This window comes from Delphinapterus leucas, chromosome 7, assembly GCF_059928025.1.
Source record: "Delphinapterus leucas isolate spDelLeu-1000000601 "Yukka" chromosome 7, BTC_Dleu_Yukka2, whole genome shotgun sequence".
NCBI lineage: Eukaryota > Metazoa > Chordata > Mammalia > Artiodactyla > Monodontidae > Delphinapterus > Delphinapterus leucas.
Genome location: NC_143135.1, coordinates 37569425 through 37596800, shown reverse-complemented (window position 1 = coordinate 37596800; position 27376 = coordinate 37569425). Strand labels below are relative to the sequence as shown.

Sequence of the window (27376 nt, the reverse complement as noted above, 5' to 3'; positions counted from 1 at the left end):
GTGTTTCATGTGGCTAAAGTCTTTTTTGAATGTTACCTAAATGGTGTTTTATTCTAAAAGTTCAATATGTTCGATATATTCTATCACCAGAATGCTGCAAGAAGATCCTGTTTTGTTTCAGCTTTATAAAGACCTTGTTGTGAGTCAGGTGATCAGTGCTGAGGAATTCTGGGCCAATCGTTTAAATGTGAATGCAACAGAGAGTTCTTCCACATCTAATCATAAGCAGGATGTTGGCATTTCTGCAGCATTTCTGGTATGTGACCCTTCTAGATTTCTAAAGGGAAAAAAACCGTGGTATATGTGTTAACGATGCCACTTCTTTTGTAAAATTTAGCATTTTCTTCAAGTAAATTAGTGGATACTTCAGTATCCATGGTATTCTTCTAAAATAATTTTTAAAATACATACAGTATCTTCTTTAATTTATATATTTTTTGCCAGTTATATTTTCTTAGTTTTCTGGACTTGACCCTAGTATGCTGGAAATCAAATGGACTTTTGAAAAAGAATCTTATAGCACCTGGACTAATGCTTACTTCCCCTATTACTTTTAAATTTAGGGCTTTCAGCTACCTTTTTTTAATGATTGCAATATTTTACTTACAATGCAAAGTTTAAACGTATAATGACCACCAGGTTATAAAAAAGTAAGATTTGTAAAATGTATCTTAAGAGGAAAATTGAGACTACCTTATGTATGGAATTAGAAAGTGACGGTAAAACCAAAGCAGTATTTATACATTTAACAAAAATTTGAGTAGCAGTTACGTGTTTGGCATCTTTCTGAGTGCTTAGCAGTGAATTGAATTAATAAGGCCTTCTAAAGAAACCAATCAGATAATATTTAACTACTTAGTAACCAAATAGTTAAATATTTGGTAACTGTATAAGTTTTATGTTAAATCTCCACTAGATATCTGCCTTTGGCCACACTTAAATGTGCCTATTTGACCATGTTATATTTTCAAAAAGCAGATTTTACAGTTCACTAAAATTATGTGAAACCAGGTCAGGCTTCTGTGAGCCCTGTCTCTATGCCAAAAGTATAGGTGAGAGACTTATCTCTGTCTCTATTTCATTCAGAGAGTCTGTTTTTCCACCTTTGTCCAGTGTTCATTGGGTTCTTAGACATCTTCCCCCAATATTCTAACAAATACAGATATATATGTGGTCTTTATTTTAGGCTGATGTCCGACCCCAAACAGATGGATGTAATGGTCTGAGATACAATTTAACGACTGATATCATTGAGTCCATATTTAGGACCTATCCAGCAGGTAAGAAGAATCAGTTCTTTCAGATAGTTAAAATATTTGTTTGGATGAATTCAGTAATGTATCATTGAAAAGCAAAAGGCTTTACCTTTATTCCTGATGAAGTGCTATAAAATATGTAAAGTACGTTATCCAGTGCCTGACATGTGGTAGATACTAATGGCTTAGCATATAATGTGCTGTCATCAATCCATTGGTATGATGACTTTCCCATTCTTTCCATTGGTGGTTCTTAAACTTTTTTTTCTTTAATATTTAAGTTATTTTTTCTTTTTTATGTATATATTTATTTTTGGCTGCATTGGGTCTGAGTTGCGGCGCATGGGCTCTTCGTTGCAGCGTGCAGGCTTCTCTCTAGTTGTGGCCTGCTGATTTTTCTCTCTCTAGTTGTGGTATGCAGGCTCCAGAGCACATGGGCTCCAGAGTGTGTGGGCCCTGTAGTTTGCGGCACACGGGCTGTCCAGTTGAGGTGTGCGGGCTCAGTAGTTGCAGCACGCGGGCTTAGTTGCCCCGCAGCATGTAGGATCTTAGTTCCCCAACCAGGGATCGAACCTGCGTCCCCTGCATTGGAAGGTGGATTCTTTACCACTGGACCACCAGGGAAGTTCCTAAACTTTATATACCCTTTAACATACATGAGTAAGATGACATGCTCCAGAGGCATCAATAAATGAGTCTCTACAGCACTAACTCAGATCATCCTTCATGCTGCCTCCCTTGCAGAAATCATCCTAAAAGTATAAATGTTTTGATTCTAGCTCTAGTGATTTACGATGTGCAGCCAAGGTTGAGAGCAGCTGCTTCAGTCATTCTTCTAACTAAACAAAGCACTCAAGCTATACACTATTCTCTCTTTATACTTCCTCACTCCTGCCCCTTTAGTCCTTAGGAAACATCTCTCTCACACAGGACTCAGCTCAAGCATCACTTCATTGCCACTTCTGTAAAATCCTGACTATCTTAGGCAGATATAAGCCCCCTCCCCATTCCTTCCATAGGGCTCTGTGTCTTACCACATTATAATGTAATTATTTTCTTATCTTTCTGATAATAACATAATTATGTAGTGTTTACTGTGTGCCAGACACCATTCTAAGGCCTTTATGTATATTAACTCATTTAATCATCACAGATAGTACCTATGAAGTAGGTACTATCATTACCCCCACATTACAGATGAGGAAGCCAAGATAAAGAAAGATTAAGCAATTTGTCCAGCATCACACAGACAGTATAAGTGGCAGACCTAGAATTTTAAACTTAGGCTCTCCAGCTTAAGAGACCTAAACCTCTTAATCTCTTTACTTATTGAATAATGTGTAAGCATCTGGAGTGCCGAACTGATAGTCCATTGGGTTATGGAGATCTTTATTTATTTCCCCAGCACCTAACACGGTGCCTTGGATTAAAAGTGTCCATATATAAGTGATCAAATAAGCAGATTCAAGTCTCACTCCAAAAAGCTTGGTGTTTCCACTAAAACTTTGAAACTCGTCAATTTTCTTGGTACAAAATAAGGTTTTGTGGGACTTCCCTCGTGGTCCATTGGTTAAGACTCCGCACGCCCAATGCAGGGGGCCCGGGTTCGATCCCTGGTCAGGGAACTAGAGCCTGCGTGCTGCAACGACGATCCTGCATGCCTCAAATAAGACCCGGCACAGCCAAATAAATAAATATTCAAAATAAGGTTTTGTTTGTAATTTGTTAAGATTCATAAGGGTAGTGCCTCACCTAATCTCTCAAGTTATATTTTATATTTACAATTATTATATACAGTTTGTAAAGTTGAATACTTTCATAATCTAGTTTTGCTGTTAGTCTATTTTGAAACTAATTTGAGGGGTTTTAAGAATTGGAAATTCACTATGTTACTATTATGGGTTTTTTTCACAGTAAAAATGAAATATGCAGAAAATGTTCCCCACAACATGACAGAAAAGGAGTTCTGGACACGTTTCTTTCAGTCCCATTATTTTCACAGGGACCGGCTGAATACTGGGTCAAAGGACCTCTTTGCAGAATGTGCCAAAATAGATGAAAAAGGTAACTGTTTATCCTTGACACACATTTATTTATTTATTTATTTATTTTAAAAAGACATTTATTCAGCATCATGATCAGACTGTTACATTTAGCAATCAACAGCATGGGTGCAAAAAAAAGAATCTACATTAAAACCCTTTGTTGGAATGCTTTACACTTTACACAGAACAGAAACTAAAATAACCTGTTATACAATTAGTCACAAATACAGTCCTCGAGTTTTTTTGAGCATACACCTGAGTATTGTCTAAAACATGTCTTCTTTATAGCAGCTAGGCCCTGCCACCACTGTGCTTGGCGGAGTTCACAAATCTGTTGTAACCTGTAGCTTCCCTGTCACTTCTCTGGCTCTCCTCTCCTGCTAAGCTTTGTTTCCTGGCAGTAATCAAAACCTTCTGCCACTGCCGTAGCTACTGCTGCTGCTGGAACCACCTTGGTTTCGGGGTTTGGCAAAGTATTGGCCTCCACCACCGTAGGGACCAGAACTACTGCCTCCAAAGTTTCCTCCTTTCATGGGTCCAAAATTTGAAGATTGATTGTTGCAACTGCCAAAATCACTGTAGCTTCCACCGCCTCCAAAACTGCTTGCATCATTACCAAATCCATTATAGCCATCCCCACTGCCACCATATCCCCCACCACCGCGGCTGCCACCAAAGCCACCTCGACCACTGAAGTTTCCTCCACGACCAAAGTTGCCATTCCCACCAAAACCCCCTCCACGACCACCACCAAAATTTCCAGAACCACTTCGACCTCTTTGGCTGGATAAAGCACCAGCCATCTCTCGCTTAGATAGGGCTTTCCTTACTTCACAGTTTGGCCGTTCACTGTGTGATATTTCTGAATGACAGTCTTGTCTACAGAGTCATGGTCATCAAAGGTTACAAAAGCAAAGCCTCTATTTTTGCCACTGCCTCGGTCAGTCATGATTTCAGTCACTTCAATTTTCCCATACTGTTCAAAATAATCTCTTAGGTGATGTTCTTCAGTGTCTTCTTTAATGCCACCAACAAAAATGTTTTTCACAGTTAAGTGGGTACCAGGTCTTTGAGAATCTTCTCTTGAGACGGCCCTCTTTGGTTCCACCACTCTTCCATCCACCTTGTGTGGCCTTGCCTTCATGGCCGCATCCACCTCCTCCACAGTGGCATATGTGACAAACGCGAAGCCTCTGGAGCGCCTGGTGTTTGGATCCCTCGTTACCACACAGTCTGTGAGCGCTCCCCGCTGCTCACAATGGCTCCTCAGACTCGCATTGGTTGTTTCAAAGCTCAAACCTCCGATGAAGAGCTTCCGCAGCTGTTTGGGCTCTTTGGGGGACTCTGACTTAGACATGACGGCAGTGGAGGGGGCGGGGAGACGTCAACGATGCTTACTCGGCGGCATCCATGGGCAGAAACACTCTAGCATTTAATTTGCTGCTCTCGTCATTAATGCTGTTAGTGAATTTTTTTATTTCTGAGAAAGGAAAACTTAATCACTTTTTGTTTCATTGATTTTCTAGGGTTAAAAACAATGGTTTCATTGGGAGTGAAAAACCCACTACTTGATTTGACAGCTTTGGAAGATAAACCATTAGATGAGGTAAGTAGTAGTAAAAGGATTTACGAGAGAAAACAGTCTTTTCCTAGTCTTCAACATTTGTATAATTTTAAAATTGCCTTGAGTATAGATATTCTAACTTGTTAGAAGGTAAAACAAACAAAATACTGTTATTTGGAGTGGTTTATCAAAAGTGCTTTTCAAGAGCACTGTTTATTATTAAGATTGCCTTGGAGAACTGAAATTTCCATATGAATTGGTAAAACATTTTTTAAAAGAATTTTCTAGCTCCCCCATCAACAGTTGCCTAGGTATTAATGAAGGTTTAACACGATGTTTTTTATGCTGTATCTAACATTAATCTAAGTAAATGTGCCTAAATACTAGTATACGGGGAAAAGTTAACATTGTTGGTTGCCCACTATTTGCCAGATCTTGAGCACAGTCATGACCCTTACCCTATATTAGCCCCAATATGTTTCAACAGCTAGACCATCAAGTATGAGCACCTACCTCAGCACCTACCTCTGACTCCAGACTGAGAAGTTTATCCAATCACGGAGAAATAGGTGATCCCTTCTGATCAAGGCTAATTCTATCCCTGCCTCTATCTTCTAGGCTAGGAAGGAACCTGCTTTCCTCAGGTATTCTCTTGACACTGTTACCTTTTAATTTTCTTGCCCTTCCTTTGGCTACTATTCTGTTGGCCATATAAACATGCTCATTCCTTCCTTCCCCCCCTCCTTTTTCCTCTTGGTGTATGCATGCACCTGGTGAGAAAACCAATGTTAAAATTGTGTCCTATAGTCTAAATTATTAAATTAACAAAGTATTCCTTGATGTCCCAGTGAGTCATTTCCCTAATGAAATTCAGTTGTTTTCTTGAAAATTCTCAGCATTCAGTCACTTCCTTGGTGAATCTCAACACATTACAAACGTGGCCCTCTTTAATCACCTGGAGAAAACGAAGCTTAAGATACAGCTTAAGGGACTTCCCTGGCGGTCCAGTGGTTGAGACTCCGCGCTTCCAATGCAGGGGGCGTGGGTTCTATCCCTGGTCGGGGAACTAAGATTCCACATGTTGCGCAGCGTGGCCAAAAATAAAATTAAATTAAATTAAAATTTAAATATTTTTTTAAAAAGATACAGCTTAATATAGTGGAGGGGGAATTTAATTTTTTTTTAATAAAAATGGTGGTATGTTGTGCATACCTTTCTTCACTTTTCCTGTTATCACTATCAATCTGAGCTAACTACACCACACAGTTGTTAAGCACATAGACTTACCTGGCTTAAACTGTAGTTTATAAACATTTTTCTAAGTTTTCTTGTAAAATGAGGTTAATAGTTCTGACCTTGGGGAGGGGTAGCAAAATTGGAGAGATGTTGTTTAAGGGTACAGACTTGCAACTAGTGTTCCCTTGTAAGGATATATAAAAATTTATATATCCAATCCTCTTAATTGGTTGATTCAGTTGTTCCTTTAATGCTTCTTTTTCCCCTGTCATCCTCTAGTAGTTCTGTCCCAGGATACAGACTTGAGCCTCCTTGTAAATACATTCTTTCCATTCCATTGCTTCAAATTCTAATTATGTAATGATGACTCCCAGTTAGTCCTGGTCTGTCTAACCCCAGAACTCCAAAATCATATATCCAACTCCCTACTTGATATCTTCACTTAGGTAGTTCACAGACACCCTTCAACATAACATATCCAAAATAGAACCTTTGATTCCCATTCTCAAAAACCTATTTCTTCCTGGGTCATCCGTATGTCAGTTTAAAAAAAACAAAACCATTACCATGGCCTCAGTTACTCAAGCCAAAACCTAGGAGTCTCCTTGATTCCTCCCCTTTCTTCACCTCCAACATTCAGTTGATCAACAAGTACTCAACAACACATCTCTGATCTGTCTACATCTCCTCTGTCTCTGTAGACACTTACACCCTCTTGCTTTTAGGGTACCGTTGCTTCATTGCTTGCATTAACCTCCTAATTGATCTTCTTATTTCAACGTTTATTCCCTATAGTTTATTCTTCCCTAGCAGTAAGAGTTACAAATCAGATCATAATGCCCCCTTTATGTAAAACTCTTCAGTGGTTTCTCATTGAACTTAGAATAAAATCAAAACTCCTACCGTGCTCTTCTTGATTTGGCCTCTGCCTACTTCTCCCTCAGTTGGGGCTGTTTCCACTCGATTCGTGCTCCAAACATAATTGCCTTCTTTAAGGTCCGTATCAAGCTTTTTCTACCTCAGGGCCTTTGCACTTGCTGTTCCTTCTTCCTGTTCTTCTACCTAACTAGCTTCTACCCATCTTTTGGACATCTGTTCTAATGTTACTTCTTCAGTGAGACCTTCCCTAACCTCCCTATCTAAAGTATCTCCTCCCATTCCAGTCACTACACTGTGTCTTTATTTTCTCCATTTCTTTTCTTTATTTTCTTCATAGCGTCTGTAACTATCAAAAATGGTCTTATTTTTACCTTGTTTTACTTGTCAGTTGTCAGTCTTCTTTCAGTAGACTGTAAGTTCCATGAGACTGACTGTTCCTATTACTGGCCTATCCCCATCACATAGGAGGTATTAGGCACTCAGTAATTATTTGATAAATGAATGAATGGCATATGAGTTTTTATGATCTTTCTCATACCTCTTTAACCTTATGTCCCACCAATCCCTGGCCCACCCTTCATTCCAGGAATACCGAACTACATACAAACCCATGGCACAATATGTATTACATTACTTCTATACCTTTGTTTAGTTTCCTCTTCCTGAAATGTCTCCGTTTTTGCCTTGCAAGCACCTATTCATCTTATGGTGCTCCGTGAAGCTTTTTTGAACCTACCCTACCCTCCCTGTACCCCACTCCGGTGGGAGTGACCACTTCTTCTTTCGTAGCCCCTATGAGTTTTAACTAAGTGTACTGACTTACAGCCCAGCGTCCCACTAACTAGTATTTTAATCTAGATCCAAAATTGCTCTTTAGGAAAAAAATGCAGCACTTAACAGTTAAGGTATTTTTGTGATACTAAAAGCAGTTAGTAGTATTTGTTCATTTTTTTGTGTGTATAATGTCACTTATTTTTAAATGTTTACCTGTAAGTATTTGATAATGCTCAGAATTAATAAAGTCCTGTCATCCAGAAAGTTTTTACGGCTCAACATGTCTCTCATAATAGATAAGAAAACCAGAAGTTTATTTTAATTTTTAATCTACTAAATTGTTTCTCACAGGGCTATGGCATTTCCTCTGTGCCATCTACTTCTAATTCTAAATCCATAAGAGAGAATAGTAATGCTGCCATCATCAAGAGATTTAACCATCACAGTGCCATGGTCCTGGCAGCAGGTCTCAGGAAACAGTTAAGTACACATGCTAAGATGCAGTAACTGGGTTTTCCATGATAGCCAGATGGAGTTTTGTTGTTGTTCTGCCTGTGGTTTTCAACATTAATTTTTTTTCCTTTGTTTTCAGAGAAGCACAAAATGAGCAAAATGGCGAGCCCAGCAGCATTGATGGAAATTCTGGAGATGTAGATTGCTTTCAGCCAGCAGTGAAAAGGGTATGGGTAAAAAGCCTGGGACATTTACGGCTCACATTTCTCCAGATACCTTATGTAACTGCGAGTACCTTATGTTGACCCTTGATCAGTTCAGATGACTCAGTTCCTTTTGGCCAAGATGTTAAGCATTTGGCTTAAATTGTAGAACATTTTAAAGAGTACTTCCTCAGTTTTGGCCTGCCAGCCTGCTTTCCATGGACTCAAGTCTGTTAACTGTTTTTATTGTTTTGTTTTATTTTTTTATTTATTTTTATTTTTTTCCTTCACCTGTAGACACATACACATATTAACATACAGTTTTATTTTCTGGGAAAGAGTATCAACAAAGACAATATGACAGAAAGAAAAAACTAAAGGTTAGTGTATGTGATTTTAAAAGATAAGATTGGCCCTCATGTTAAACCTGGCATTTCAGAACTGGAAATGTCTTTCATTAAATACTGAAAAGAGGTTGTGGGGGAATATGAACAGTTACCTACTTGTATGTTTCTTCTCTCCCTGCAACTTTGCCAAGCTTCGCTATCCCTCAGTTTTTTTAAGTTCCTCCCTCCCTCGTTATAAAAATAAGTTATGATAAAGCTTCCTTAGAGGGCAGTCAGGCAATATGTATTAAATTTTTGAAGGTTTATACCCTTAATTCCACTTCTGGATAGTATTCCACTTTGGACATTTATTTTTAAAAAAAATAAAGATGTGTGCAAAGATTCAGATACAGATACTCATGGCAGTATTATAATTGAGAAAATAGCAACCATCCTAATATCCGTGATACATCCATACAATGGAGATTGATGCATGCAGCAATTAATGGCTTTTTAAAAGGATTAATGATATGTTGAATTAAAGAGTTCACATATACCATACGATAGTTCAGTTCATTAAAATTAAATTCAGGAAACCATTTTTGAGTTGCCTTACATGCCATATTAGGTGGTGGGAAACAAGAAAGAATAAGATTGGGTTCTTGTCCTCAAAGAATTTAGTGTCTACAGGTAAAACAAAATGAAAAGAATAATTATAAAACAATTTAAAGTATAGTAATTGTGTGATTTACAATAGGAACCAAAGAGTGAGCAAGTAGATGAAGTTCACAGAACAGACTAATATAATATAATTAAGTTTATGATTTTTAAAAGGGGATTATAGGCGAGTCTTTTATATATTTCAGTTACTTAATATGTTTCTACAGGGATATACACCTTTAAAATTATCAAAGTCAGTAAGATATTTCTTTTCTGAACTAGGCAAAGTGAATCTAAAGTGTAAGTTAGAGATGCTAAAGAAGAAATCTAGGAAGTGATGCTTTTCTTTGCAATATTGCACTAAGTACCTGTGATTCTTGGTAGTGAAAGAATTGTCAAAAATCATTGTGTGAATTTTCACAATATTCAGTGATAAACTGACTCTATAGATGTTTTTTCAAGTCAATAGTTGTCTGCTGTGTGTTCTGCAAGGGATTTATAGAATGAGAGATCCAGAAGTATTATATTCATGGAGCTTTCAGTTAAGTATGAAAGTTAGGTGAATAACTAGGCCTTGGCAGAGGCTTAGGATTTGGATTTATATAAGAGGTTAGGTTGGGACATGACTTGGGTAAGGTAACAGCAGGGGTAGAAATGAGCTTGACATATGGGAAAGGTAATGAAGACATCAGTATGCTTTGAAGTTGGCTCAAGGGTATAGAGCTGAGAAAGTAATAAAAGCTTAGGCTGAGTCTAGGTAAGGTGGGACTGATGGATGTGTTACTCTGAATAGCATGCTGAGGTCAGATTTGTTCCTATACTACAAGAGGACTATTCAGACTCTTAAAATAGGGGCAGTTTAAAATACTGTTTTCAGATTGATCTTTTTTGAGGTATATTTAATATCTTAAACGTTTTGATCCTAGTCTGGGAAGCTACAGATGAGAGCTAACCAGATGAATTCCATAGCTCTGTAGGGATGAAATATTGTAAAATTGTTTTCCCAAATGTTTACATAGATTGTCACCATGTGTCTTATAATTAATGTGTTTTTATTATAAGGCTGTAGAAATATAGCATTTTGTTACTAGTCCAGGAGAAAACACAGTAGTAAAACCAAAATAAAGAATCCAGAAGTAAACCCAAATATTTATTACATGGAGGAATTAAATACATATATGATAAACATGACATTTCAGAATCAGTGGGGAAAGACATTATTCTACAAATGGTGTTAGGGGGACTGATTAATAATTTAATATTCTAAAAAACCCTCAGATTCCCTACCTTACTACTTACTTCAAAATAATTCTAAGTGGATCAAAGATTTAAGCAAAAAATTAACCCACAGAAAGAATAAGCATAAAGGGAATAATTAAAATTGAAAAACACCAAATTGGAAGAAAAGTATTTGCAACACATGTAAATTATTTTTTTATATTTATTTGGGGAGAAAAATAGTAAAATACACATTTTCATCTACCAGATTTTCAAATATTAAAGGTTCAGTAATGCTTAGTTTGGTCAGAGTGTAGGAAAACAAGTACTCTGTGTAAGTGGATGGTGAAAAAAAATGGGTTCAGCCATTTGTAGAGCAGTCATGTCTAGGAAGTGAGATTCATTTTGGGAAGACTTCATATTTTATCCTCTGTACAGTTTTGCTTTTTCAGTCATGTTCATTACTTTTGTAAGAGAACTTTACAATAAAAAGTGTTGTGTTGATAATTACAGGTGAAGTTACAAGAGTCCATTGAATATGAAGACTTGGGAAAATATAATTCCATAAAAACAATTGCACTAAACCTCAAGAAGTCAGACAGGTAAGTTTGGTGACTAATATTAAATTAACTTGAGACAGAATAGTTTTATATTACAAGTCATTGCAGAATATATTCTGCAAGTATAGAACTCAAGCTTTAATTAGTTTGTTACCATAAAATACAGTATCTTATTTCCTTAAAAATTTACTTTGTGCATCTCAGGAAAGGATCCTAAATGATGGAAGCCAAGAAAATAAATTTTGGCTATCTGTGCTGTTTTCTTCCTATTGCCCTTACAGGAATTAAATTATATTATTGAAATATCTTTAACTCTTTACTTTGGGGAGAATGTTGTCTTGAGACTGCTAAAATATTTGAAAGACAAATGTTGAGCACCTTTATTCTGTGTGATTAGTAATTTCTTCTTTGCTAATCTTCAGGTACTATCATGGTCCGACTCCAATCCAGTCACTACAGTATGCAACAAGTCAGGACATTATTAATTCTTTTCAAAGTATTAGACAAGAAATGGAAGCTTATACACCCAAATTAACTCAGGTAGGTGACTTGTACTGTTTGAAAAACAGAATTCCCATTCTGTTTTCTCAGTTTAGGAGCACATTCACATTGAACTGTAAAACTAATACTTTAATGGGGTTTAAAGACATTTCTGCTTAATAAATTGAAAAAGAGCTAGAGGAAAGAGGTATTTGGCATACCTGAAGGTAAGATGATGATGAAAAGTAAGATAATGAGTTTTGTGATTGCTGATTTTTTCTTCCATATACACAGTTTTATTGGAAAAATCCCAGATTTCCCCAAATTTCTGGACATCACTCTCTAGATACTATACTTGTGCAAGATCTGGCCCTTGGGCCAAAGTAGGTCCACCTAACTTTTTTAAGCTGTAGTCAGTCTTAAATATTTAGATTCTTCCGCACACCCCTAAAAAAGTGATTTCATTATCTGAGACACATGAAGAGGTCATCTGCCCTCGGATGTGTTTACCTGAGTGTAGCCAGTGACTAGTCGGCAAGCTCAGCGGTCACTGAAACTTCTGGTTACAATGCATTATAACATTTCTAACAAAAGGAAATAGGAATAAAGTGAACATTCATGTCCCCTTGACTCATAGTTGTCCTGTAATGTGCTCTTCACACCAAGTTAAATATTTTTTCATCCAGCCCATACACACATAGGTTTCTACTTGTAAAAACTCCACTGAGACACACTAAACCTGCGCTTGAGCTATTCAGCAAATGATTTGCTCCTCTCCATGGCTAGCCCTTGGTACTTGTTAGGCACTCAATGAAGAGATAGATCAGTTATGTCCCTAAATGTTGATATGGATACAGTGGGGAATGTGGGTTTTTTTCCCCTTTTGGCTAGGTGTATTCACTTCTTGAAAAGTGACAAATGATATATTTCTGCTTTGCTGGATTTTCTTATGTCAGCTGCCAGTAAGGATTTAACATTTGTTTTATTGTCTTTTTTTTCTTTCCTTAAACTCAGTTTTACCTTAGCACTCTTACCTTCAGTGCTAAGAGTTCATAAGTTAAGTTGGTAGTTAAGTAAGGGCTTGGCTAAGACAGAGAAAGACATATATTACATGATATCACTTCTATGTAGAATCTAAAAAATAGTACAGGGACTTCCCTGGTGGCACAGTGGTTAAGAATCCACCTGCCAATGCAGGGGACACGTGTTCGAGCCCTGGTCCAGGAAGATCCCACATGCCGTGGAGCAACTAAGCCCATGCGCCACAACTGATAAGCCTGCGTGCCACAACTACTGAAGCCCATGCACCTAGAGCCCATGCTCCACGACAAGAGAAACCACTGCAGTGGGAAGCACATGCACAGCAATGAAGAGTAGCCCCCACTCACGGCAACTAGAGAAAGCCCGCATGCAGCAACGAAGACCCAACACAGCCATAAATAAATAAATAGATAGATAGATAAATAACTCACTCCCAATCTTTAAAAAAAAAAAAAAGTACTAGTGAACTTATTTACAAAACAGAAACAGACTCACAGACACAGAAAACAAACTTATGGTTACCAAAGGAGAAGGAGGGGTGGTGGGCAGGGATAAATTGGGAGTATGGGATTAACAGATGCACACTACCATATAGAAAATAGATAAACAATAAGAATTTACTGCACGGGGAGCTATATTCAGTATCTTGTGATAAACTATAATGGAAAAGAATGAAAAAAATATATAGATATATGCATATACATGTGTAACTGAATCACTTTGCTGTACACCTGCAACTAGCACAAAATTGTAAATCAACTATACATTAAAAAAGGCAGGGGGGCTTGACTAGACAAAAGCGTGTGTATTTTGAAGCACCTATGGACTTGCCTGGTATTCCTGGAAGATTGGTAGGTATTCTGTTTCTACACATATTGTGTTTCTAGCCTCATGGAAAGTGGTTCACTCTGGTTGCTATAACTTATGTATTTATACAGGAATGAAGACTTATTGGACATTTTGCTATAGAACTGAAATGTTAAGTAAAAAAGATGGCCAAAAAAGAGAGAAACCACTTTTTTGTCTTAATTTCTTTCAGGTTCTCTCAAGCAGTGCTGCCAGTAGTACCATCACAGCACTGTCACCTGGAGGAGCACTGATGCAGGGAGGGACACAGCAAGCCATAAACCGTATGTGCTGGACCTCATGTTGCTGTCCGTTTACCTAAATAACCTCAGAAGAGCAATTTGAGAAGAGTGCTAAGTTTTATTGGTTTCTCTTTGGGACATTTCTGGGATTTTTGTTTTGTTTTTATGCATCCAGATCCTAAAGCATATTTAGACAAGAGTTGATGTTTCAGTATTGTTTTAATATTAAAAACAGTGGCGCGTTGCTGTGTCACACTAGTAATGTGTGACATTGCTCGTCACACATTTTTTTTCCTCTCCTACCTCTTAAAGCAAAACCTGAAAATTCCTCCAAAACCCCAAGGAAATTTAAATTCTGTGGTCTGTCGGCCACAAAATCAGTAACTTGTCTCAGAATAGCACATCCTGTTTTAGTATTGGCAGAGTGCACATTCAGATTTATTCTCTGAGTTGTCATTCTTTCAGAGACCACACACAGGGGAAAATAGCTTTTATCCTATGGACCACTTTTTCTTTTGCAGAGATGGTGCCAAATGATATTCAGTCTGAATTGAAACACCTGTATGTGGCTGTTGGGGAACTTCTACGGCACTTCTGGTCCTGCTTTCCCGTTAATACGCCATTCCTAGAAGAAAAGGTCAGAACCCATTCCAAACACAGCCAGCTGTTGTAGTAGTGTAACTTAGTGAAGTGTTATCTTGAAGTTGGAAAATTGTATTGAATGTTTACCATGTGCCAAACACTACTTTGCATATATTGTTTCATTTAAGCCTCACAGCATCCTGATGGAGTAGGTATTGACACCCATTTTGTATACAAAGAAACTTGAGATCCAGACCAGTTCCCATAACTTATAATCGTGCATCTTAAAAGTTAACTGAATCACTTTGCTATGCACCAGAAACTAACACAACATTGTAAATCAACTATAATTCAATTTTAAAAGAAAGTAGTAATAGCTTTACTATATAGTCTGCTCTTATAAACAATCTTTAAGAGAAAGATAAATACCCCACTTAAAATAATAGGCAAAACATTTTTAACAGGCGATTCACTAAAGAATGCAAGTGGCCCAATAAACCTAAGAGGAAATTTTCATACTCAGTATTCAAATAAATTATCTTTAAAGCTACATAAAAAGCACATTTTTCATCTATAATTTGTAAAAGGATAAAAAACTTAGAATGATCAGTGATGGCCAAGTTGCGAAGAAGAGAGTCCTTTCCTCCACTACAAGTACTACCTTTTTAAAACACGCTTTGACCCAGAAATTCAACATTTAGAAACTTAACCTAAGGAAATAATTAACAATGAATGTATGCAAAGATTGAGCCATAGAGATGTTTCTCTACCACTGTCTGTGTAGAAATGGTCTAAATATCTACCAGAAGGGGATTGGTTAAAGATACATCCATTTTAAATGACGACTTAGTATTTAATGACTTAAAGATGTTGCCGTTAAACCAAGTGGAATTTTTAAACAGTGTATACTGTATATTTTCTACATATGCATTTATACGCATGCACAAAAAACATCAGGAAGGATATGAATTATAAACCAAAAGAATCTGAATATATTCGATATTGCTTCTCTGCCTGGTGGAGCCAGTTAATCTTAAAAAAAAAAAAAGAAGAAGAAAGAAAAAGAAACCTTATGTGTGTTTTTCTCTTGATCCCTGTAGGTTCTTTGAGAGTCTGTAATTCATTATTTCTCTCATCTTTTTTTAGGTAGTGAAAATGAAAAGTAATTTGGAACGATTCCAAGTTACAAAACTCTGCCCATTCCAAGAAAAAATTCGGAGACAGTATTTAAGCACAAATGTAAGGCAACAATTTAATTTTGGCCTAATATTTTTCTCTGTGTAGTAAAATGATGAAATTTACTTTGTTTTCCTGTAAATGAGTATATATGTTGTTTTTTTTCTGTTGCTGGGAATACTGGGGGGTTTTTTGGTTTTTTTAAGGCTGCTTTTTTTTTTTGTTTTTTTAAGAGCGTTTATTTATTTTATTTTTGGCAGCATCAGGTCTTAGTTGCAGCACGTGGGATCTTCGTTGAGGCATGCGGGATCTTTTTTTTTTTTTTTTTTTTTTTTGGCAGTACGCTGGCCTCTCACTGTTGTGGCCTCTCCCGTTGTGGAGCACAGGCTCCGGACGCGCAGGCTCAGCGGCCGTGGCTCACGGGCCCAGCCGCTCCGCGGCATGTGTGATCTTCCTGGACTGGGGCACGAACCCGTGTCCCCTGCATCGGCAGGTGGACTCTCAACCACTGCGCCACCAGGGAAGCCCCATGCGGGATCTTTTGTAGCGGCGCCGCGGGCTCTTCCTTGCGGTGCACGGGATTCTCTCTAGTTGTGGTGCGTGGGCTCTGTAGTTGCGGCACACGGGCTTAGTTCCCCGGTGGCATGTGGGATCTTAGTTCCCTGACCATGGATCAAACCTGTGTCCCCTGCATTGTAAGGCGGACTCTTTACCACTGGACCACGAGGGAAGTCCCAGGAATAGTTTTTTAATTGTAAAATGTATCATACATTCAGAAGTGTATAAAATATATTTGTTCTTTTAAATAGTAAAACAAGTATCTGTGTACCCACCAATCATGGTAAAAATAGAACCAGTACCCTGAGTGTCCCTGTCCCACTCTCTCAAGGCCATGACTAACCAGGATTTGTAATAATCACCTACATGCTTTTCTTTATAGATCTACAACCTATATGTATGTTCCTAAAGGTATTTATTTTGAAAACCTGAGTAGCAAGTACAAATGTAGCAATGCAGAGGAAGGTAGAATTGCCATTCTATGAAAGTAAGCTGAACAGTTCCTGGATTATGGTCTGCCTTCAGCTTCCGTGGTTGACAGCAGGGCATGGCAGTGGGTAAGGCAGTGAGAAGTGTCACCTTATGCCCAGGATTTTTAGCGTTGTTTTTAATGGAAGGCTAGAGCAACCACACAAGATTGTTTCTCTATGTGTTAATGCAAGTCTTCTCAGAGGTGACAGGGAAAAAAGTAGTATGTACAAACTTAAGAGTTCAGTGTTTCAGTGAGTAGGATAATCAAAACAAGTTTTACAGTTGAAAAATCTTCATCAGTAATATTTTTAGTAAGTTTTTATTCCCTAAACATTCTAAGTGGTTTTTCTTAAAATATAACAATGTTATTTATAATCAGAAAAGAAGCTTGAAGTGTCTTCCCACAGCAGAGCAAGGGTGACAAGTAGATTTCAGTTTATGTGCCTTCTCAGTTGACTGTCACTGCGTGGAGCACTATAGTCAAAAGGATTCTGAGGCCATGTGCAGCCTTACAGGAGGCTGTGGCGTTCATCTCTTCTAACTGGTTCTGTGGAGCCACTGCAGCCTATGGAGCAGTGTAGTTCCCAGACAGAAGTAAATAACATAACACTCCCCCTTGTGCACGTGCGTGCGCACGCACACACACACACACACACACACACACAGTGATAACAGGTGTGGTAAATAAGAGTTTATTTTGTTTTTAACTACCTCAGATTGAATCTAAGTTATTGGCATGCTACAAGGATTTAGGACTTCCTGGTCTCTGTCCCCATACTGCCAAAATTGACCTGCAGACTTTTCATAAGACTTTTACTTCCAACCATGTAAATTACACTGTCCACTTCCGAGGAAACAGATAATCCAAAGACACTCTGCCTTAGGAGTCTTTATCAGCTTAGATCAGTGTGGTCCTGTTGACTTCTAGTTATGTCTGTGACGAGGGTAAAATTTTTTTCTGCTCAAGATACGTAGTCCTGACCTAAGGCATGACATAATACTTGTGTGAAGCTTTGAGACCATTTAGATTTTTCTGTAATCTGCTGAGTTACATTGAAATCCTGAAGTGTTAGACCTGGAAAAGACCCTAGAGAACATAGAAAAGTGCTTCACAAGGTTGCCTGTGCAGCAGAATTAAGCGGAGGAGCTTTTGAAAATCAAAAGATTCCTGGGTCTCATCCCAGACCTGCTGCCTCAGAATCTTCAGGGGAGTGGGGCATTTTTCAAATTTTCTCTAAGTTAGTGTTGATGCTACCGTCTTGATCTTAGTCAAGAGGCTAATGTTTATATCTAGAAATCACCAGTTTAGTTCACCTTTCTCATTTGACAAAAGAAACTAAAGCGTAGAACCCAGGATTTCATGTTGTCCTATGGCTGGTTAATGACAGGGCAGACATACAGTGCAGGCAAAGCAGGTGAATTTCCAGCCTCTACTATACCCCACCATCCCTCTTACCTTTCTATACAAAATGTGTCTGATAACACCTTCACAGAGGGCTTGCATGTTACCTCATTGGAGAAACAAAAAAGAGCTTGGGAACAGCACTGAAGTACGTGCCAGATCTGGATCAGAAGCAGTAACTTCCCCAGCCTTTACCATTGTTGCCTAAGTGTCTTGCTATGTTTTTCAGTTGGTAAGTCACATAGAGGAGATGCTCCAGACAGCTTACAACAAGCTCCACACGTGGCAGTCACGGCGTCTGATGAAGAAAACGTGAAGTGTCCGTGGCTCTCACAGGTTCTGTGAGACTGAGAGAACTGTGACCTGCAGTGACTCTGGAAACCTGGCCTGTCAGACATGCAGGTGATCACACAGAAGTGACAAGAAACATCTGTACCATGCCGACTCGGAGCTGATGCTATTGTACTTGCACATTGAGAACTGAAAAGAAGGGAACTAGGATTAAACTAAAAGCTAGGGAGGTAAATTAAGGCAGAACCAAAATGAGCTAAGTTGCAAATATATATATATATATATATATTTTAAAAAGACACTGTTTACAGCAGTTACTCAGGAACTGCTTTTGATTCACATTAAGCTGCTTTCAGGAATCTAAAAAAAAAAAACTTTTTAAAAGGGTGCATTGATAAAATCTGAGGATTTTTGGTTTTGTTTTGTTATTGTGTAAATTTTTTTCCTAAGTTTATGGCACAGGGTACACCTTAAGTATTTCTCCTCCATCTTCCACTTGGATCCTCAAGTTTTGCTGAATTCTAGTTGTACCTTACATCAGCAAGCTAAAGAGAGTACTTTAAAATAAAGCAGAGGGAGACTGTTGCTCAGCCATCCAGAAACAGTTGTAGTCAGAAGACATCATTGGTCCTGTGTTTCCTACGGAAATGAGAAACAATAAATATTGCACTGAATGTTTGTGGTTTGGAGTCCCTAAAAGATAAAGAGGGGACATATTTGCAGAAAGTCGTGTGGGGTTTTTATGCAGAATTTTGTCAGAGGACAATGCGCTGCATGTTTTTCTTTGAGTGCAAATGTACATTGCTAAGATTTTTTTTAAGATGGCATGTGCTTTGAAAAGAAATTGCATTTTTAAGAGTTTAAAAATCTTATGAGTGAGAGATATAAGAAATCTTACTTATTTTCACCTCTTTAGAAAAAATAAAAGATGTTTCTCATATCTCTTTTTCTCCAGTATCTGACTGTTACGGTCCTTGGCGAATTGATAATCATTGCATAGTGACTGCAAAGCCTAAATGCAAAAAAAAAAAAAAAAAAAAGATTTGTTTTTGGAATCTGTGCCATGTTTTGTTCCTGATAGTATCAACTCACCATTTATCTAAGACTTTAGATGTCTTATATTAAAAATTACAGAAAAAAGTAAAACTTTTTATAGATACTCTTTTAACTGTAACACATCTTGTGGATTCTCTTTATGTGTGGCATTTACTTGGGTGGGCTGCTCGAGAGCTACTCATTTTTTTTAAGCCATTATACAAGCTGGTTATCTTTCATAAAATGTCTACAACAGGTTTTCAACCTGTTCAGACTTTGAACCAGTAAAAGGAAAGTAGCAACATCATTCTTCTGCTTCAGCCGTCCCATTTCTCCTTCAGATCAGTTTAGTAATGGTGTGTTACACTTCACAGTTTTACGAAGTGCATTTCAAATGAATATTACCACAACTACTCTATAAGCAATAGCAATCGAGCAGATAGAAAAATGTTTGAAATAGAAGAAAGAGTATGTCTGGGAAAGGCAGACGTAAAGAAATAAAATGCTCTGTTGAGTGCTCTGTTAAAGATTAAGTGATAAATATAATGGAACCTGAAGGAAGAAACCATTGGGGGAATTGGGTGGGCTTCACTAAAGAAGTAACATTTTACCTAAGCCTTGAAGGTTGAACATGGAAGTGCATGATGAAGATGTGAAGACTTTGAAAGACCCACACACACACACGTGTTGGGACAAGAGTGTTTGTTGGATTGGAGAGTTGGAAGTGAAGAGGCTGGGAAAATCAGTTTAATTCAGGTTTCAGATGGCTTTGTAAGGCCAAGATAAGAAATTCAGACCTTACCCATTAGGCACGGGGGACCTGGAGAAAATTTTAAGCACATGAGTTGTTTTTCTGAGGGTATTTTGCTTGTTCTGTTTGTTTTGTTGGATTAAAAGTCCAGCAGTTGGGGATGCCAAAACCTAGAAGGCTTTGGAACAATCCAGACTGGAAACTAGGTCCAAATTAAAGTGGAATTCTGGTAAATAGAAGAGGGAACTGAATAAAGACTTTCGTTACGGTGTATGATTAAGTCTCATAAGGAATGAAGGACTTAAGGGGGATTTCACCAGAGGTAGCTCTCACTTTCAAGTCCAGCTTATATTTGAAATACTTGATCCTTGGAGTCCTTTCAAAATGAACTTTGGCCGCTGTTTAGACCTACTATGGCCCCACCTTCACATTGTGGAAAATGATAGCAGCCGCTGGTGATTGAGAGCTGCGATAAACCAGTACTGTTCCTAGCACCTTTAGAAATGGTTTTGATGTTAAGTAATTTACCCCAGTAAGTGTCAGAGCTTACTCTAAACTGCTAAGCTTCTGCAGTCACTGAGATGGGACAAGATGCTTGTGAAGTTGGAAGCTTTTATTCCCCAGCCCAGGCTTCCACTGCATAGTTTTTCCTTTGACTGCCCCATCAGTCATTCCTGCCTCCAATTCTATTCTGTACTTCTTTTACTGCAAATCACATTATGGGGTTATTCTGCCTAGTGGGTCCCATTAGCCCAAAGGGCTGCAAAATACAATAGTATAGTGAAAGCATGTCATGCCTTAGGAAAATGAGTTTCTCCTGGAAAAACATAAAATCAGCAGTGCTAGTCTACTTTGGACTTAACACTGCAAAATGAGTAGGATACTTTGTGACATCTGCTTCAGTCTGGAAAGCAAGATTGCTTAAACACCTATAACTTAGGCGGGTAAGCCACTCATCCAGGCTGAGGGTTTAATCCAGAAAGTGATTTCCTATTGGTGCATATATCATCTGGAGCCAACAGTGGCCCTCGTATGGAAAGCTGCCCGTTTTAAACTTAGATTTGCTATTTCCAGTGTCAGAACTTGCATGGGAGTTCTCAGTGCATTACCTCTGCCCTTTCCCAATTTAGCTTCTTCAAGACTCAGCTGTTTTCCCAGTTCCTGAGGCCAGGGGAGTCTTAATTATTTTCAGCTCTTAAACTGTCCAGAGCTGGAGAATTGCCTAGAACCTGGTTCAGGGGTGATCAGCCTTAGTTTGTAGCCCATATCCTCGATTGGGTGTGTATTTAAGTCACAGAAAAGACCTTGGAATTCAAACTTTGTAACCACAGAGCCCTGTTTGCATTGTCTTGTAGAATCCCTAATATTTATGACAAACATGGAATTATACCTGTTGAGGTGGAGCCAGCGATCCAGCTCTTTCCACTCCCACTAACAAAACAGCATGAAAAACCTACACCCTCTCTGGCCATCTGGTAACCTGCTGTGTTTGTTGGGATGAATGATAACAAAAGTAGGCCGAAGGCAGTTCCCTGGCAGTCCAGTGGTTAAGAGTTGGTGCTTTCACTGCTGTGGGCCCAGGTTTGATCCTTGGTCAGGGAACTAAGATCCCACAAGCTGTGCGTGCAGCCAATAAATAAATAAATAAAAATGAATTCTCTTTAAAGAGGAAAGTAGGCTGAGGTTGAAGCATAAGATAAACTGGCTTGTATTTATTTATTTATTTGCTTATTGGCCGCACAGCACGGCTTGCCGGATCTTAGTTCCCTGACCAGGGATTGAACCTGCATCCCCACTGCAGGGTCTTAACCACTGGACTGCCAGGGAAGTCCCTAAACTGGCTTAAATTTAAAATTTTACTCATCTGTAGTCATAGAAATAAATAGCAAGATGGTAGACTTAAACCCAACTTACTAGCAATTGAAACAGACTGAACACTCTAAAAGACAAAGATTGTCAGATTGGATTGAAAAACAAGACTCAACTACATGCTAGTTATAATCACAGAAATGTCTATACTTACCTCACTGGATTTGCCCTCCCCTCATGTCAAATTCAGGTTCACTAGGTATTAGAATTCAAAGACCTTTATTACTCAGAGTTATATCTTTCTGGTTCGAGGACCTAAGTGGTGAACAGAGCAGTGAAAAAGGAATGACAAATACAAAATCACTGACCATTAATGTCCATTTTTTAAATTATTACAAAAGTATAATATTTTTAAGGTTTGAATAGTACTGACATATATAAAATAATAGAAGATGTTTCTGTATCCTTACCCCCAAATCTCATTCTCTTGAGGTAGTGCTTAGTGTATTTTCTCCTGGACATTTTTCTATGTGCTTAAAATTATTTTTCTAACCTACAATCTAAGATTTTTCTAGCAAAGAAACAGCTGTGCACACATTTATACCCTTTAAGATAAGCCCTGACAATGGGGCTCTTCTCCATAGAGAACCCATTCATGGTCCCATTTCTGTAAGCTAAGTTTTTATGAATTTTGATCTTATCCATTAGTGTGCTACTTCTGGCACCTGGTTATCCATAAGAACAGGCTATGTCTGGCCTGAATGCAAAAATTCCTTGGAATTTTTGGAATTTCTCTACTATAAAAAGTAGAGAAAAAGTAGTGTTATAACAGGCCCTCCCAGAATTGACTGCAGCCTCAGCAGCAGTAGAGACATGGCGTAGCGGAGCCATTAGAGCACAGTCATTGGACCTACACTGGGTTCAGATCCCAGCTGCGTAGCTCACTAGATGTGTGACTACTTAATCTGTGCCTTGGTTTCTTCTTCATCTGTAAAGTGAGTGTTATAGTACTTAACTGATAGGATTACTGTGAGGATAACAAATAGAGTATATATAGGGCACTTGGAGTAGAGTCCAACACATGACATGTGCTGGGTGAGTGCTGTCCTTAATGCTGATACAGGTTTTCACTGAGCCACACGGTGAAAGGCAGCATCTTCTTGATTTCACTGTTTAGAAATTTAAATGGAAGAAAATTTCCTCAACAGTAAAGGTGCTTACTTTTGTACTTTTACCCCCCAAAAACTGCCCAAATCTAATTTTCATGGCTTATCTTTAATAGATGTATTAATAGTCACGTTTTTGTGGTGCCCTACATTCTACAAATTACTTTAAAATATACATATAAAATTGCTTATAACTGATTTCACACTTCAGTTGCAGTATTTATGAAATAAATTCCATTCTTTTGAGAACGTGAGGAGAACGTTTCTGTGTTCTTCCCTGGGATGTAAAATATAGGTCAAGAGACAACTGTACGTTAAAAGATACTGTAAATTAGAATCCAAAATTCATTTGAAATTAATGTTTCATTTCATATCTTATGTTTGATATTTAGGGAAACTTTCCCTTTTTTTGGTGAGAAGGGGAAGGGAAGCACATCCTGTTATCTTTTAAGTACTCGCTAAAATTTTTTTGTAAAAATAGAGGTTGGGATCTATGTAGAAAACAAACTTATGGTTACTGGGGGTAAGCGGGGGAAGGGATAAATTGGGAGATGGGGCTGACATACACATTACTATATATAAAATAGATAACTATTAAGGACCTACTGTATAGCACAGGGAACTCTACTCAATACTCTGTAATGGCCTATATGGGGAAAGAATCTAAAAAAGTGGATATATGTATAACTGATTCACTTTGCTGTATACCTGAAACTAACACAACATTGTAAATCAACTATACTCCAATAAAAATTAAGAGAAAAAATAGAGGTTGGGATCAAAGAAAAACAGGTTGAAAATATGCTGAGTTAGCAGGAGAGCAACCTTGAAACTTGATAAAACAGGTGAAGGGGTTTCTCTTCAAAACAAGGTCACACTAACAGGCTTCAGGGAGCACATCCCCAGACCTAAACATGGTGATTTGTCATCTGGACAGTTGCATATCACAAGTATAGCTTAGTTAGGCAAGAAGGAATTTCTTTAAAAACATAATAGTGATCAATTTTCTGTGTTACATGAATAGGTTAGTAAAAATCTAGTAAACGAGAAAGCGCTCAAGCTCTACAGCTGAGCTACCTGGGTTCAAATCCCAACCCTGCCACTTAATAGTTGTGCAATTGCTTCATCACTTCATGCCTCAGTTTCCTCACTTTTAAAATGGGCGCAATAAGCGTACTTACAGATTTATTGTGAAGGTTAAATAAGCTAATAAATGTAAGTGCTTAGAATACTGCATGGCACAAATTAAGCACTCAGTAATTGTTCTTCGTACCATTTATTATTATTTACCTTTACCTGGCTTCAGCTCAAAGCTTATTGACTCAGGCTGGCATAAAATATCAACATTGATAGGGACCAGAGAGTAAGGGAAAAAAACTAATATTTATTAGATCTATTTGCTAGATATTTGCCATGTTATATGTACATTCTTAATCCTTAGGATTCACTCAACAATTATTTATCAAGCTCCTACTATACATCAGTCTACAGACCCCACCGTATAAAATCTCCGGGTCAGGAAAAGGCACTGTCCTAGATGATGGGTAGAATAGACTGTGCCTTCATGGAACTTAAAACTGAGTCTCGGAAAGGTGAAATGACTTGCGTAAATACCCTGACTCTAATTTGAGAGTGGAGAGCTAAGATTCAGGCTCAGCTCTTCAAAGCAAATCTGTGCAGCTGCGAACTATTGACCTTTCTCTCTCTAATCGCCTTACTGTCTCCCCACCCTGCTCAGGCAGGCTGGAACTTTCTTTTCTCCCTGCTCTAAATAATGGAGAGGGAGATCTGTGCTATCAGGCCACACACTGACAAGCACACGTGGCTCTGAGGCTGGGAGACTGCTTCATTCTCCTGAAGTGCAGTGACGGACACAGATTCTTGGATTTGAAGCCCTAAGGGAGGGCCACCCAGGCTCCAACTCTGCTGTTGGTGCCTAAGCCTCTATTATGTGCTGGGTCCTCAGAAGAATTCAACGGACCTTCGCTGTCCTGTTTTCTCCTGACATTTTACTTTTTAAAAATTAATTTTGTTTTTTAGCAAAGTTATTCATGCTCATAATTTAAAAAATCAAAAACACTAAAAGGTGCATACCAAAACATCAAATCCACCAACTTCCCTCATCACAGAATTAATCACTTTCAACTCTTTTAGCTTATATTATACCATTCTCAATTTATCAATTTTGTTATTCTCCACTATTATGGTCATTAAGGATTTAGTGTTCTTATCATTATTCCCATTTCCCTCTCTCCAGCCTCCCAATATAGTTCACAGTTTTTTGATGATCAACAGTGTTCACATTTTGATAATGTGAATATTGTTTGGTGCTTCAGTCAGGGTCCTGGCAGGAAATAAATGGCACCCTCAAATTGGGTGATTTAAGGAGATTAATAAAGGGACAGTTTTCCAAAGTGTAGGCAGAGTAGAGAGAAACCATAAGTTATAGTGCAGTATCCTAGTTACCAGGCCTAGGCCTGATGAGGCGATGGAAAGAAGTGGTTACCAGGAGAGAAGGGACCCTGACAGGAGTTAAGGGACACAACCCACCCACAGTCCCACAGGGAGGGCTCCATCTCACTTTCCCTCTCCCCCAGTCTCTGCAGGGAAGGCAGAGGGCATGGGGGCACCGTTGCTGTGTGGTTGCTTCAGGTCAGCCCCTCAGAACCCAGAGCAGGGTGGAGGAGAAGAGAGTGGACCTGCAGGGCAAATAGAAGATATTGAGCATCACAGCCGAGCAGGGTACTAAGGTTCCCTTAACTTTATTGACCAACTTTTCTTTCACCACAGTTTGCAGCTGGCTTGATCTTCTAACACTCCCCCTCAGCTGGCCCTTATATTTGAGCAAGTTATTTAACATGGATTAGAAGCTCCATGTGCACAGGCAGGTCTGTCGAATAGAGGACGTCCACCGGGGTAACTGGGGGGAAGCCGCTTTGCCAGCCAGGTCTCTCACATGTCAGTATTTGGGGAACTTTTCTCTGAGACCATTCAGCCTCTCCAGAGAAGGAGCCGCTGTGTCTCTACCTGGGAGTATAAGCCTGGAGACTAGCTTTCTGGGAATTGCCTCAGGAAGGGGGTTCTCTGTCTATAGACATTCTCTTATGCACCAGTGCCTCTCACCACTTTGCTTGCGTCCTGATTGCATTTCCCCAAAGAGTAGACCCCTTATTTTCAGTGAGGGTGGAGGCAAGAGGCAGTCATTTTGTTGCGCAGGTGGGGAAGGAATCCGGGAATCTCCAGTCTCTTAGATCCCTTGTTTCAGGCCCACACTGTACTCCTATCTTCCATAGAACTTGCTCCCTCCAGCTCCTGAGCCCATCTAGTGCAAATCAGCTTCCATCTCTTCACCACCTCCCTCTGTGGCCACTTAGATTTCACTCTCGTGTCAGTCACACTGATTTCAGCTTTCTAAAATGTGGTTGACAGACCTCAGCTGCGGTTGTCTCCTCTTCCAGTCTCTTGGTCGTTGTGTGATTATATGTTTGTATGTTCTTTTCCCATTATTTTAGTAAGATTTGGGGAAGGAACTAAGATAAACATATGAGTTCAATCTGCCACGTTTAACCAGAGATCCACTAGTGTTGACTCGTGGTTATTTTAGTGTCGAGGTGAATGCTCACCATTTCATGACTAAAGGCCCCATAAGATGACTGCTCTAAACCGACTGAAAAAAAATGCACAACCTAAAAGTTGAAACTTTTGTTTTATTCGGCAGACATACTGAGGACTTAAGCCCGAGAGACAGCCTCTCATATAGCTCTGAAGGATCCTTCAGAAGAGGTAAGAGAGGAGCCAGCATATATAAGAGTTTTGCAAAAACAAACCAGGTAGTTGAACATCAAAAGGTTTCTGCTAATTAAAGAAAAAACAAACATCTCAAGTTAATGAATTTAGCGCTTTTCTCTGTATGGGAAGGTGCAAGAGTCTGGGCTCACTGAAATCATTCCTTTGATATGCACCTCAGCTATCTAGGGCCAGCATACTGTTCTTTTCCATCCTGAATCCACTCAGGGTGCACCGTTGGGGGTGACTGCAGTGGCCGATGACTTGATGGCCACAACATCCTTTGTTTACTGATTTGTCAAGCAGCATTCTTTGTCCACAACCCAAACCCCTAGTAGCTATCCTCCGTTCCTTGTCATAGAGCACGCCAAAGTTACTGAGCTCGTGCTTTTTCCCCTGGTGTGTGTGTGAGCATATCACATGATCCCACTGCTAAGCTGTTCACTAGCCCAGTGTTTTCTAAAGTGTGGCTAGCACACCTGCAGGGGGTTGAGTAAATATCAGATGACAGCATTTCAAATTTCTAATTGTATAGTTATATATTTTAATGTGTGTGTATATATATA

The 27376-nt window shown here is 38.8% G+C and overlaps 1 protein-coding gene and 1 pseudogene across 1 annotated transcript in view; one reads left to right on the top strand and one right to left on the bottom strand.

Annotated features, from left to right (window-relative positions):
* The window catches only part of GTF2H1 (general transcription factor IIH subunit 1), a 36665-nt gene extending 12660 nt beyond the window's left edge, over positions 1-24005 (top strand). The window contains exons 4-15 of the mRNA XM_022583803.3: positions 91-256; positions 1187-1280; positions 3171-3320; positions 4828-4907; positions 8106-8233; positions 8347-8434; positions 11128-11216; positions 11597-11714; positions 13735-13825; positions 14305-14420; positions 15512-15604; positions 18202-24005. Of these exons, the coding sequence (XP_022439511.2) occupies positions 91-256; positions 1187-1280; positions 3171-3320; positions 4828-4907; positions 8106-8233; positions 8347-8434; positions 11128-11216; positions 11597-11714; positions 13735-13825; positions 14305-14420; positions 15512-15604; positions 18202-18288 (1300 nt within the window). The 3' untranslated portion in view covers positions 18289-24005. The remainder of the gene's footprint in view (positions 1-90; positions 257-1186; positions 1281-3170; positions 3321-4827; positions 4908-8105; positions 8234-8346; positions 8435-11127; positions 11217-11596; positions 11715-13734; positions 13826-14304; positions 14421-15511; positions 15605-18201) is intronic.
* Positions 3306-4958, bottom strand: LOC111179862 (heterogeneous nuclear ribonucleoprotein A1-like; annotated as a pseudogene).
* Positions 24006-27376: the final 3371 nt, after the last annotated feature.